The sequence below is a fragment of the Anomaloglossus baeobatrachus genome, chromosome 11, assembly GCF_048569485.1.
Source record: "Anomaloglossus baeobatrachus isolate aAnoBae1 chromosome 11, aAnoBae1.hap1, whole genome shotgun sequence".
Lineage (NCBI taxonomy): Eukaryota > Metazoa > Chordata > Amphibia > Anura > Aromobatidae > Anomaloglossus > Anomaloglossus baeobatrachus.
Window position 1 is genome coordinate 31012229 of NC_134363.1, and position 13822 is coordinate 31026050.

Here is a 13822-nt window from a genome sequence, read left to right on the forward strand (position 1 = left end):
TCATAGAAGAGCCGATCAAAGAATTGGTGGTGGAAAATGAAGTGAAACAGACGTTATAGAAGAGCCGATCAAAGAAATGATGGTGGAAGGTAAAGCAGGACAGACGTCATAGAAGAGCCAATCAAAGAATCAGTGGTAGAAGGTGAAATGGAACAGACATCATAGAAGAGCCGATTAAAGAATTGGTGGTGGAAGGTGAAGTGGAACAGACGTTAAAGAAGAGCCGATCAAAGAATTGGTGGTGGAAGAGGAAGTGGAACAGACATCATAGAAGAGCCGATCAAAGAATTGGTGGTGGAAGAGGAAGTGGAACAGACGTCATAGAAGAGCCGATCAAAGAATTGGTGGTGGAAGATGAAGTGGAACAGACGTTAAAGAAGAGCCGATCAAAGAATTGGTGGTGGAAGGTGAAGCGGAACAGACGTCAGAGAAGAGCCGATCAAAGAATTGGTGGTGGAAGGTAAAGCAGAACAGACGTCATAGAAGAGCCGATCAAAGAATCAGTGGTAGAAGGTGAAGCGGAACAGACATCATAGAAGAGCCGATTAAAGAATTGGTGATGGAAGGTGAAGTGGAACAGACGTTAAAGAAGAGCCGATCAAAGAATTGGTGGTGGAAGAGGAAGTGGAACAGACGTCATAGAAGAGCCGATCAAAGAATTGGTGGTGGAAGAGGAAGTGGAACAGACGTCATAGAAGAGCCGATCAAAGAATTGGTAGTGGAAGGTGAAGCGGAACAAACGTCATAGAAGAGCCGATCAAAGAATTGGTGGTGGAAGATGAAGTGGAAGAGACGTTATAGAAGAGCCGATTAAAGAATTGGTGGTGGAAGGTGAAGCAGAACAGACGTCATAGAAGAGCCGATCAAAGAATTGGTGGTGGAAGATGAAGTGGAACAGACGTCAGAGAAGAGCCGATCAAAGAAATGATGGTGAAAGGTAAAGCAGAACAGATGTCATAGAAGAGCCGATCAAAGAATCAGTGGTAGAAGGTGAAGCGGAACAGACATCATAGAAGAGCCGATTAAAGAATTGGTGGTGGAAGGTGAAGTGGAACAGACGTTAAAGAAGAGCCGATCAAGGAATTGGTGGTGGAAGGTGAAGCGGAACAGACGTCAGAGAAGAGCCGATCAAAGAATTGGTGGTGGAATATGAAATGGAAGAGACGTTAAAGAAGAGCCGATCAAAGAATCAGTGGTAGAAGGTGAAGCGGAACAGACATTATAGAAGAGCCGATTAAAGAATTGGTGGTGGAAGGTGAAGTAGAACAGACGTTAAAGAAGAGCCGATCAAAGAATTGGTGGTGGAAGGTGAAGCGGAACAGACGTCAGAGAAGAGCCGATCAAAGAATTGGTGGTGGAAGATGAAATGGAAGAGACGTTATAGAAGAGCCGATCAAAGAAATGATGGTGGAAGGTAAAGCAGAACAGACGTCATAGAAGAGCCGATCAAAGAATCAGTGGTAGAAGGTGAAGCGGAACAGACATCATAGAAGAGCCGATTAAAGAATTGGTGGTGGAAGGTGAAGTGGAACAGACGTTAAAGAAGAGCCGATCAAAGAATTGGTGGTGGAAGGTGAAGCGGAACAGACGTCATAGAAGAGCTGATCAAAGAATTGGTGGTGGAAGATGAAGTGGAACAGACGTCAGAGAAGAGCCGATCAAAGAAATGATGGTGGAAGGTAAAGCAGAACAGATGTCATAGAAGAGCCGATCAAAGAATCAGTGGTAGAAGGTGAAGCGGAACAGACATCATAGAAGAGCCGATTAAAGAATTGGTGGTGGAAGGTGAAGTGGAACAGACGTTAAAGAAAAGCCGATCAAAGAATTGGTGGTGGAAGATGAAGTGGAACAGACGTCAGAGAAGAGCCGATTAAAGAAATGATGGTGGAAGGTAAAGCAGAACAGATGTCATAGAAGAGCCGATCAAAGAATCAGTGGTAGAAGGTGAAGCGGAACAGACATCATAGAAGAGCCGATTAAAGAATTGGTGGTGGAAGGTGAAGTGGAACAGACGTTAAAGAAAAGCCGATCAAAGAATTGGTGGTGGAAGGTGAAGTGGAACAGACGTCATAGAAGAGCCGATCAAAGAAATGATGGTGGAAGGTAAAGCAGGACAGATGTCATAGAAGAGCCGATCAAAGAATCAGTGGTAGAAGGTGAAATGGAACAGACATCATAGAAGAGCCGATTAAAGAATTGGTGGTGGAAGGTGAAGTGGAACAGACGTTAAAGAAGAGCCGATCAAAGAATTGGTGGTGGAAGGGGAAGTGGAACAGACGTTAAAGAAGAGCCGATCAAAGAATTGGTGGTCTAAGGTGAAGTGGAACAGACGTCATAGAAGAGCCGATCAAAGAATTGGTGGTGGAAGATGAAGTGGAACAGACGTCAGAGAAGAGCCGATCAAAGAAATGATGGTGGAAGGTAAAGCAGAACAGATGTCATAGAAGAGCCGATCAAAGAATCAGTGGTAGAAGGTGAAGCGGAACAGACGTCATAGAAGAACCGATCAAAGAATTGGTGGAGAAGCAGAACAGTCTTCCTTCCTATCCCACCCACCATATTGATGGAATTCATGGAAATAAAGATCTTGTTTAATATGAATTTTTCTGTAAATTCAAAAACAAATTGAACTCATTCTGATTTGTTTAATCATCCCTAGCATTTACATATAAAAATGTGTACATGCTAAAAAAAAACAAAACATGTCTAACAGACCTCTGTTACCTATATTGGACCATACTGAAGTACAGTTGGGGCTGGTTGAGGGATATATGTTCTTTTTTGTATTCTTACCCCCATAGAGAATTGGATGCCCATAAATTGAGAAATAATCCATTGGACGTCATCTTTAAAGACACAAGACTAGAAGATATGAAACATGGTGTCCTCCTCCTCCTCGACGTATCTCTGTCACATGGAAGGAATGAATGGTTTTAGTTTGTGTACTCAAGAAGACACACGGTACAATCTGGATAATATATTGTAATCTACAGGGAAAAAAAAGATTTTTATGGAGGGCATCACCAAATCCTAAGGATTTACCAGAGGCATACAAAAAATAATATATAGAGAAGTATGTCCACAACCAGTGATTGGTCTATCCGGACCGAACATGATGGAGAGTGGAGGTGTACCAGGGAAAGTTACAATCGGAGTGCTACGCTTAGTATACCTTCCAATATTCGCGAACGTTTCTTAGAAAATATCTGAAGTTCTTTTTAATAATTAGTTTCCTTTAAGGAAATGGGGTTTTCCCATGTGAATTATTTATATATCTATTGACTTATGTAATACCATGCTATTAATTGCATTTTCATGCACTAGCCCTTTATATACTGATCCTGACTCATAACCACAGGAGAGATGAGAGGAACCAGGGTCCATCCGAGTCTGCTCCATCATGAAGATCCTACTGAGCATCTGGGCGATATTATCCATCTACATTACTACAGGTGAGCGGCTGTATACCTGTATACTATGTTGTGTGTTTTCTCAGGAAGACAACCTCAGGATTCCCACTATGGACCACTTTGGTGTATATGGACTTATTAGGAAGTTTTACTCCTTCAGCCCCCATAGATGAGACATGTTTGTATACCCTATTAGCATCCACTGTTATTAAGGTTGGGGTCTCCCGAGCATTGATTCTCTCCTGCGAGAGAATCGGATCAATTATGTAGATGATTCTCTGATTCAAGTTTGATCCGATTGTTGGCTTAGTGGGATCCAATTCTCTCACATTAGAGAATCGGATCACAGGTGAGGAAAATATGGAGAACAAAATTTCTCCCTGTTCTCCATTCTGTGAGTCTGTAGAAGTCATCCGATTGCAGGCTGATGTTTTCCATGCACCCATAGACTGGAGTGGGTGTGCGCCATCCGATTTGCACTGCAAATCGCAGCATGCCAAATCAGCATGGGAATAAAACACTGATCGGCATTGGCCCATAGTATAACATTGGTCCGATAAAACATCCTATAGCACTCATCCAATGTATACGCTTTTGTGAGCGAGCCTATTATGCTCGCGGGGCAAGCACGGTATTGGTGGATCCACAGGACCAAATATACCATTCTTGTGCCTGGACCGACCACCAAGTCTTCACTACTGTCACTGGAGGTTGCAGCAGGCATACACGCTGGCAAACAACCCTGCAGAAGGCAGCCCCAGGGGATCTGCTGTACCGCCCCACCGATACAGTACAGTTTCTGATTGAAGTGACAGCAGCAGCGGGCAAAGTCATGGTTCTGTCCAGTAAGGATGGATGGATGGATATGGCAGCAGCGATCGGCGTAGATACTTGCAGCAGCAGGTATTGTGGTAGCTGGCCAGTGTGGAGAGTAGCAGCAGCAGCTGTTAAAGCACTGAAACACAGATACGCGTCAGCAGCAGAATATAGCATAATAACAGCAGCAGCGACAGAAGAACTAAGGACCTGACAACCAGCAATGTAACTAATTCGTTGCCCAGGCACCTCCCTTAAGGGGAAGGTGCCTTAAATACCTGAAACCTCTCAGCTGACCTGAGAGGCACTTCCGGGTCAGGGCACACTGATCCTTTAAGAAAAGGAGTGTGGCCGCATGCGCACCCTACAGGCATTCCCAGGAGGCCTGTGTGGTGTGTGCAGGCCCTGGGAGATGGGAGGATGAACTGAGGATGGGTCAGCCACCACACAACGACCACGAAGGTGAGAGAACTGACGTCTCCACCAGGGGACTGGGGCAGGACAGTGCGGGGACGCCTTTATTGGTGTTACAGAGAACTATAAGGTGAGCATGCTCCATGAGCCAGGAAGAAGAGCCCATCTGCCAGAGCAGCTACATAGGTCCACTAACCAGCCCTATCTATTCCACTGCTTCCAACCTAAAAATGTAGAGAGAGCTCAAAAAAAGTTATTCTAGAAGTGCAATATAGGAAATCTGTTTTGGGGACCCTCTTACCAGGATCCCTTATCACCTCTATAGTTTGTATCCCATAGATGTATGATGACGATTCTACTTCCCATCACTCAATAACTCAACAGTGACCAACTCAGGACTCACAAAAGGTAAAAAGAGGATAGCATTTATCCCCAAGAACAGACCTCATGGTCCTGCTCATTTGGTCTGAATCCGGTCTGCAGCCAAAAGTATCAAAGCAGCAACAACAATAAAGGTATTTACGACCCCGTTGGAGATCAGCTTCCAGCAGCAGAGTAGACAGCAGAAGTATATAAGGAAAGTGTTAGTTAGGAAGAGTTAGGATAAAAGAAAGGGTGTCACACTAGTAGTGGGAAAACCACTTTAAGCTTTATCTTCTTGCTCCCAAACTTTTTCAAACTTGTTGACTTAAAGTTTTGGGCAAACTGAGACAGAAAAAGGTGGTCTCATCTATGATACTTATTAATCAGCCATCTCACCTTCTTAACAGTATAGAATGGGGGTCATTAAAAATAAAATTCTCTATTTTTTTAGGCCATGCACTTTCATGCATACAGTGCTCATCTGAGTCTTCCACAACGTGCCAAGGAAACAGCAAGACTTGTCCTGCCGGCTTTGTCTGTAAATCTTTCTACTTTGGAAACAGTGCTGGTGGTAAGTTATGGGATAAAACACGGACAAAAAGACTGACGTCACTCCCAACATGCAAGCTGAACAGGTGCAAAACCGAACATGACATATAATAACAAAAAAGACAGCTGCACTCTGAAATGTTAAGGAAATCGAGGAAAAATTGAGATATTTAGTATACAAAAATGGCCATTTCTGTATCTGCCCAGTAGCCACGTCAAGGCATAGCTCGTATACTGGGTACCTACTCTACCGCCTCTCTCTGGGTTAAAAACCTCTTGTGTATGGGCGAGTAGGTTCCTGCTATGGAGAATAAAATCACCTGTGGCTAATGGGGGAGGGGTGAACAGTCAGAGGGCATGACTCCATAATCTAGACAAAAAGACTGATGTCACTCCCAAAATGCAGTCTGAACAGGTGCAAAACCGAACATGACATAAAATAACAAAAAAGACAGTTGCACTCTGAAATGCTAAAGCATGCAACCAATGAATGCAAGAATATAGATATGCATTACTGCTTAAGGAAATCTAGGAAAAAGTGAGACATTTAGGATACAAAATTGGCCCATTTCTATATCTGCCCAGTAGCCACGTCAAGGCATATCTCATATACTGGGTACCTACTCTACCGCTTCTCTCTGGGTTAAAAACCTCCTGTGTATTGGCTAGTATCCAGCAGCGCAGGTGATCTCTTCTATTGCATATTGATTCTGGTTCCATTTGGGACTATTTTATACTGTTTTTGCTATTGTATACCATTTCAGAGATCCCCTTGTGCTTTATGTGTTACTGAGCTGCCTCCTATAGTCAGTTGATATTATTACTGACACCACTATTTTGGTTTTCTGCACCTTACATCTTGTTGCTTATTGCTTAGGGCCTTATGGTGATTATTTTTCCATGTGATTAGGGTTATTCATTCTGTTTTTGGACAACTTTTTTAATCAATATTTGTTTTTCTTGGTTCTTTGAAGATGTATATATAATATCTGCAGCACTTTAATAATCATAGATACTGTTTAAAGTCTTCTTTCTGGAGTGCACTTTATGGCTCATATTTCTTTGATGATTTTTTGATGATACATCTTGTAATCCTTAAGTTAGCCTTCTTGTGCCAGTGGTGATCCTCAGGAGACCTTTCGAGCCTTCCATACTCTTTGGTCTTCTTCTCAAGCCATTCCACCGCAGGTCCTTGCTTTCTATTACATTGCGTTCAAGGTCTTCCTTCCATCTGGAAGCAATATGATATTAGTGGATATTGTCTGTATGTGCATATGTGCGATCTGACCTGTGTGTGAGCGTGCCATCCGGAAGCAACGGAGGAGCACTGTGGAGCATTCCTGCTGAGAGCGCCAACTGTGGGTCGCAGGAGGATCTGGAAGTCACACAGAAGCTTGGGAAGTGGTAAGTATGATTCTCCTGGGGAGGGGGTTCTGCCTTTTCTGGGGCGTAAACATACCCCCTACCCATGTTTCCCTAAAAATATGCCCTCCCCCAAAAATAAGCCCTAGCACATTTTTTGGGGCAAAAAATAAGATAAGACAGTGTCTTATTTTCAAAGGAAACACCATAATGAACTGCACTACTTAAGTAGTGCACTGCACTATCCAGCCTATGAATGTTATGGCAGAAATGGAGACAATTGTTTGGACTAATCAACAGACATTAAAGGGAACCAACCACCAGGATTTTCCTATATAACCTAAAGCCAGTGCTATACCGGCATTCTCAGGCTGATTCTATACATACCTGTAGTGATCAGCTCGGATGTTTAGGTTTTGAAATCCAAGAAAGTAAAGTTTATAAAATCGGCAGCTTCTTGAGTGACAGCAGCTGAGGAACAGATAATATCTGGGGGGAATTCATAGTTATCCCCTCCCCCTGTTAGAATTAGCAAAAGTATTATACAATCGATTTACTTTTGCCTTGCAGGACCTGTGGTGAGGTCATACCCATGTGACCGGAAGGGGCGACAGAAAAATGTTGCTTCCTGGTATCAGCTATGTTGGATGAGGCCCCGCCCTTTTTGGTCACATGGGTATAATCTCATACAGGTCCTGCAAGTCAAAATTAAATCGATTGTATCATACTTATGCTATTTCTAACATGGGGAGGGGATAACTATGCATGCTCCCCTAGATATTATCTGATCTTCAGCTGCTGTCACTCAAGAAGCTGGTGATTTTATAAACTTTACTTTTACTTACTTTAAACTTTATTTTAAACTTTACTTTACTTTACTTTAAACTTTACTTACTTTTAACTTTTCCGAGCTGACCACTAAAGGTATGTATAGGATCAGCCTGATAGTGCCAGTATTGCACAGGCTTTAGGTTATATACGAAAATCCTGATGATTGGTGCGCTTTAAGGAAATCAGAACTATTTTGGGTGCTATTTTAGAAGAGGTTTCTGGACGTTCTTTTCTTTCCTCCGGACACTTGAGAATTTTTTTTCCTTCAGTAATTATTTTCTTTGGGTCCATTTACAGGTGCTTCTTCGTTCTTTCAAAGGTCATGCTCACATCCACGTGAATGTAACATCAAGGGGAGTTTTTCCATAAAACAAGAAACAATCTATGTGGCCTCTTCTTGTTGTGATACGGACAACTGTAACCCTCCTCTTCCTGCATGTAAGTTACATCATTTCCTTCATTTTTTCTCTTTAATTTACTTTAATGCACCAATGATATAGTAATGTAAATGAATGATGCTCCTGCTTCCCCAGCCTGATAATAACAGCCCCCAGCTGTCGGGCTTTATCATGGCTGGGTATCAAAATTGGGGGGAATCGCACCTTGTTTTTTTTTAAATATTTATTTATTTAAATACTTAATACTTAGGAAAAGAGTTGCATGCGGTCCCTCTTATTTTGATACACAGCCAAGATAAGCACACGGCTGGGGGCTGCAGCCTGTAGCTGTGGGCTTTATCTGTGCTGGATATCATAATTTGGGGGACGCTGTGACAAATGTTTTATTTAAATATGTATTTTTACTGCATGATCTATATAGTTCCTGTGAGTGGAAGCGTCACATACACTGTCACTCACAATGGGGGAACGTCTGACTGCAAGCAATCACAGGCGCTAGTGGCAGGGAAAGTAGTGCATATTCAATTAGCTCCAGAAGTGAATGTGACACGCCCAGCTCCAGGGCCAGGGGATACCCGTTACCGGGCCGTACTAGTCCGGTGATGTCACAGCGGCATGGCCCGGGTCCATGACCCTGGCGGTGTCTTTCAATAATAAAGGGGTGATGATTATGATGGTGGGAGTTGTAGTTAAAAGTGAAAGTTTGTGACGCCACCTGTGGTACTGCGGCTATGTGGGCCGCCGCAGCGCTGTGTATTCCCTGTGGCAGATGATGATGGCGCAGCTGAGGTGATATTGCTCCCCACAGGTGGAGCAGGACCCCGAGGCAACCATTGGAGAGTCAATTTTAGGGCAACTGGTGGGCTTCAGGGTGCAGGGCCAGGAATGTGGACAATAACAGACAAGGACTGCAATTTCGTTACCTTTTACTTTACTTGGTAACCAGTGAGGAAGTCCTGGGACACTGGTACAGGTAGTGATGATGGTGGCCCGAATAGGCTGGAAGCAGTTGGGGAAGCCTCCTTGGCCTGGTGGGTGTGAGGCCTACCTGCTACGCTCCTTCCTGGTTTTCAGGACCCCCGCTGCGTTAGCTAGGCTGAGGCCCTCTCCTCTGTCACTTGTGGTAATTCTCTCACCTCTCACTCGTATGGCAGGCTGCGCAGGCTGTCGCAGGTACCGCTTTGCTGACAGCGGCTCCCGGTCCCTAATCTGCGGCTTTGCCTTCAGGTGGTCTGTGAGGGCTAGGAGACTTGTAATTCTCCTGCCCTCTGGATTTAGCTACCTGGGCTCGAGTACCCAAGCAGCCACGGACTCCGGTGTCCGGTTTCTAGCGTGGCCTTCTGGGGTGAGCCGGCTTAGCTCCACTCCCCAGAGTCTTCCTCCTTTTTGTCTCTTTGTCAGACGCCGTTCCCCTAGGCCAAGCTGCTCTCAGCTCCCCGACCACAGGAAAACCAGTCTGCTCTCCTCAAACTCCTAGCTCGAACTCCTCTCTCTCCAACTGTCACTCCTCTAACTCCTCCCCCAGGTCAGAGCTTCTGGAAAGCTGCCCAGAACACCAGGTTTAGAGCTCCCTCTGCAGGCCCAGAGTACGAACTGTGTTGAATGTAGGTACTTACTGACCAAGGGACCCCTCGCTTGCTTCCAGGCTTAGTATTAACCCCTCTGTGGGGGCAACACTACTGTGACAATCAGGCCATTGAGGTGCCACAAATCCATGACCTGGAAGGAGTACACAGCCATGACACAGAGCCTCGGTGAATACAGCGCACGCGCTGCCATCCCCCCGTCCCTTCCATTACAATTTTTAATCCCCGGACTCTAGTCCCCATAGATATATATGGGAATCAGATTCCGAATCAGAACTGGATTTTAAATTTTTTTAACAGAGACTGCCCCAATCCCGGTTATCTGTGAGTCCGCTCATCTCTAGTTAGGAACCGTAATGCCCCGGGGAAGGCCCCCCCCCCCTCTGTGCCTTGTTCACAGGATTACGGTGCCTTTATCTTCTGGGCACTTCCGTTCATAGAGTGCCAGTTATAATTCTGCTCTGCAGTGTGAGCCTGGTCCCTTGTAATTTCTGATCCTGTCTCCTGTCTTGTTTACATTCATCCCATCCTGACTGTGTCTACACTCCCACCTCCTGTACTGACTGTGTACGTTCTCCCTGCTGCTCGTCCTGACTTTCCGTCCCCTCTGCTTTCCGTCCTGACAGCCTCCCTTCCTCTCTGACTCCCATCCTCCCTCCTCTGTTGTTACGTCCTCCTGTACTCCCTGCTATTACCTGCTCTCCCGACTCCCAACTTCGGCTTGTCTATAAACTCTGGTTTCCGCACTTCCCCTGTCTTTGACATTTCCTCTCGGCTCCTGACTCGGTTCTCCCTGGACCCTGTTTCCATCTGACCCTTAGTATCTCGTCGATCTCCTGATTCTGACCCCGGCCCATACGACCATCCACTTCTTCCAGTGGGACGACTTGTGCCCTCTAGTTGAGGATTGCTGTCATCAGTCTCCTGTTGCTTCGGCTCCTCCTGCTGGTTTGCTAAGTCTAGTGCCATCGAGTGGGGAATTGTAGCACCATGGGATATGGGGTACTCGGTTCCGGGCAGTGTCTCTCTTGAGAATGTCACGGTGCTAGCCGTTACCCAGTTCCGTGCCCTGGGCCCTTTTTGTAATGGGGGATATTTACAGGGGATTGTTTAGTAAAGTTGATATGTGACGCCACTTGCGGTGTTGCGGTTAAGTGTAGGGAGCCGCCGCTGCAGAATGTCTCTACTGGGGCTAATGGCATTGCAGCTAGATTGGTAGTCCCTACGCAAGTAGGGTTTTGCCCCAGCGGGTGTATGGTGTAGTGGGAGTCCACACAAGTATTCAGTGCAACTGGTTTACTCACTGCTGAAGATGGTAACTGGTTGCCCGAGGCCGGCTGGTTTCGCCTCCAGGTCCCCTTCATGCCAGTGCCAATCTGGTTCTCTGGTACCTTCTTCCCCTGCACCTGTCTCTGGTAAGTGGGTCCCCGTGGTATAGAACACTGGGGGTCCCCGCTCTGTGGTTTGTCCAATTATGTCCACCTGACGGTAGCGTGAACCCTGTGGGGTTGGAGTCTCTGGTCCTGTCCCTGGTTCTCCCTTTGCTACTGAGTCTTCGGATTCTTTAGGGTCAGCAAGGTCCTTGATGGTCCCCTTTGCTGTGCAGGTGTTAACAGGTCGTCTGGAAGCTCTTTCCTGTCCTAGGGTCCTGTACCCTGTCGGTGTGTAGTTCTGGGAGTACTCCACCGTACTCCACCGGCAACCACTTCTCTTGAGTACCAGGTCACCGTTAACCCGAGTCAGGACGTCATTTTGCTTCCACCTTCACACTCCTGCTGTCTGACACATTCAACAGTCACAGCAGTTCTGACTACTCTCCACAGTCTGCCCCTCCAACCTGGTCAACTAGTGGACTGGATTGGCTCCACCTCTAGGCGGCCATCCATTGGTGCGACCCTAGCTAAATACCATTGTATGGGGGATTGTTGGGGAAAACTGAGATTACCTGGGTTTTTGTTGGTACCGGCACTGGGGTTCTGGGTCCCTAAGGGGGTAGGCCCTGCATCCTGGTGGGGATGCAGAACCTTGTAGCACCCTGATGGTTTCAGGAGCGCTACAAAATCCCTACCTAGCACTCTCCTGCTGTTCATGCTCCCCCTTTTGGTTCATTACAGGAGCAATACAAAATGTGTATTGGGCACATGTCTATTTACAGTGGAGACCTATGATCAAACAGTGCCATAAATTAGAGTCTTCCGTTATAAAAAACCTCGATCCTAGGAATAGTCCATCAATATTGTAATCTTGGATAATCCCCTTATGTTCCATGAACTTAAAACCAGGCATTGTGCCATTTTTTTTAATTTTTTGCCACTCTCTTCCATGATAGCACCCCCCATCAGCTCTGTGCCTAACGGTGTGATGTGTCCATCCTGCCAGTCCTTCAACTCCAATTCGTGTAAGTCTTCCGAAGCCATTGGGTGCACCGAAGATCAGAATCAGTGCGTCCTCATAACAACAGGAGAAGCAGGTAACTTCTTTCAGATTTTGTGGTATCTTTTGCCAGGAGAAATTCTTTTTTCTTAGTTGTGTCTATAATTTTGTTGTTTTGGGGTTTTTTTCATTTTATTATTAGAGCCCAATTTTGAGCCTAAAGATTGGGGTTTTGTCAAGTGGTCCCTCTTTCAAAATAGACAATGGCAGAGCAGATTATATTCAAATATCCAGAACTAACAATAGTGAGATGTGTATAACCCCGCCCACAACCCTGATTGGCAGCTTCCTGTGTACAGTGTCAGCAAGCTACCAATCAGTGGGGAGGGGCGGGGTTACACAGATTAGCTGGACTGCCTTGTAGTGATACCTAGTCCAGCAGTAATGATTCCCATGCTAAGAAAACATTCATTGTACTAAAACTACAGCAAGATGCTGAGTAAGTGACACATCGTTGGAATCAGGTTCTCTGCCCCTACATTATGCTGCTCTCAGAATAAATAGCAAAAAACTACTGTCAGACTCCCTTTAAGGAACACTTATGGTAGCACCAAAAGCTAAACCTTAACCCTAAAAACATCAGCTTCCCATACACAAAAAACAAGACCTCACAAAGTGCATCGATACGGATCTGGGAACATGGCGCCACAAACCAAGTTTTCTCATTTTTGTAGACCTGTGAATTTTTTTAAATCACTAAAAAATTATACGAAAATACTACACAAGTTTGATATCACCGTGTCCGGAAGAAACATGTTCTATGACTATGATATTAATGACCTATAGTTGGTTATCAATATCAGATTAGAGGAGATCTGACACCGGGCAGCTCCACCAATCAGCTGTTAGCTGTACAGAGGCGGAAACACCAAAGCTCCACACACTGTGTAGTGGTCATTCTCAGGTACTGCAACTCATTAAAAGGTAGTCATAGATGGATTTCTTTGGAGACCCTGTTAACTGTGCAGAACCTAGAGTATTGAGACAATTCTTAAAGTAACTTTATGTACTAACAAAACTATAAAATCTCTGCAGGAAATACTGACTCAATCTCTCGGGGGTGTGCAACAAAGGACTTCTGTGATCTTCGCGCCTTTCCATATGACATGATGCCCCAAAGTTCAATTTTCTGCACCAACGGCGACATAAGCATCTACAGAGCCGTCCTGACTCCGACCGTTGTGTGTATTCTCCTGGTGAGATGGCTTTTGTAGAGTCTTCAGAGGAGCGTGTGTCCGATGCTGATCTTCCCGTGTCCGATGCTGATCTTCCCCGAGGTTGTCAGATCTTCCTACAGTAAACCTGGTATCGAATATCGAAATTCTTAAGTAATGAACATACTCCGACCTCCACCGCTTCTCATGCTCTTGCAGTTGGACTTTTGGGTTGATGTTTCGTTGGCTTGGAATCATCTCTGTATCTAAAAGTTTTCTTTAATGAATGATTTAAAATAAAGCGTCATATTTTTATATCCATGCTGTTTTTCCTGATGAATTGATCACGACATGATAAAAACCTACAACCAGTGGTGTAACTACAGTCCGATAGGCTCCAGTGCAAAATATGGACTTGGGCCAACACCTAAATGTTGGTCAGAGGTATTAACCCATGTAGCATCCTTAATCCTATAAACCTTAGAACGCGCAACCATAGAAATCTA

General features: G+C 45.1%; 1 protein-coding gene across 1 annotated transcript; it reads left to right on the top strand.

Annotated features, from left to right (window-relative positions):
- The first annotated feature begins 559 nt into the window (after nt 1-559).
- On the top strand, nt 560-13617 carry LOC142255775 (uncharacterized). The gene is made up of 4 exons (XM_075327222.1): nt 560-725; nt 5455-5574; nt 12059-12199; nt 13198-13617. The coding sequence occupies exons 1-4, from the start codon at nt 560-562 to the stop codon at nt 13374-13376; spliced, it is 606 nt and encodes a 201-aa protein (XP_075183337.1). The 3' UTR covers nt 13377-13617.
- Nucleotides 13618-13822: the final 205 nt, after the last annotated feature.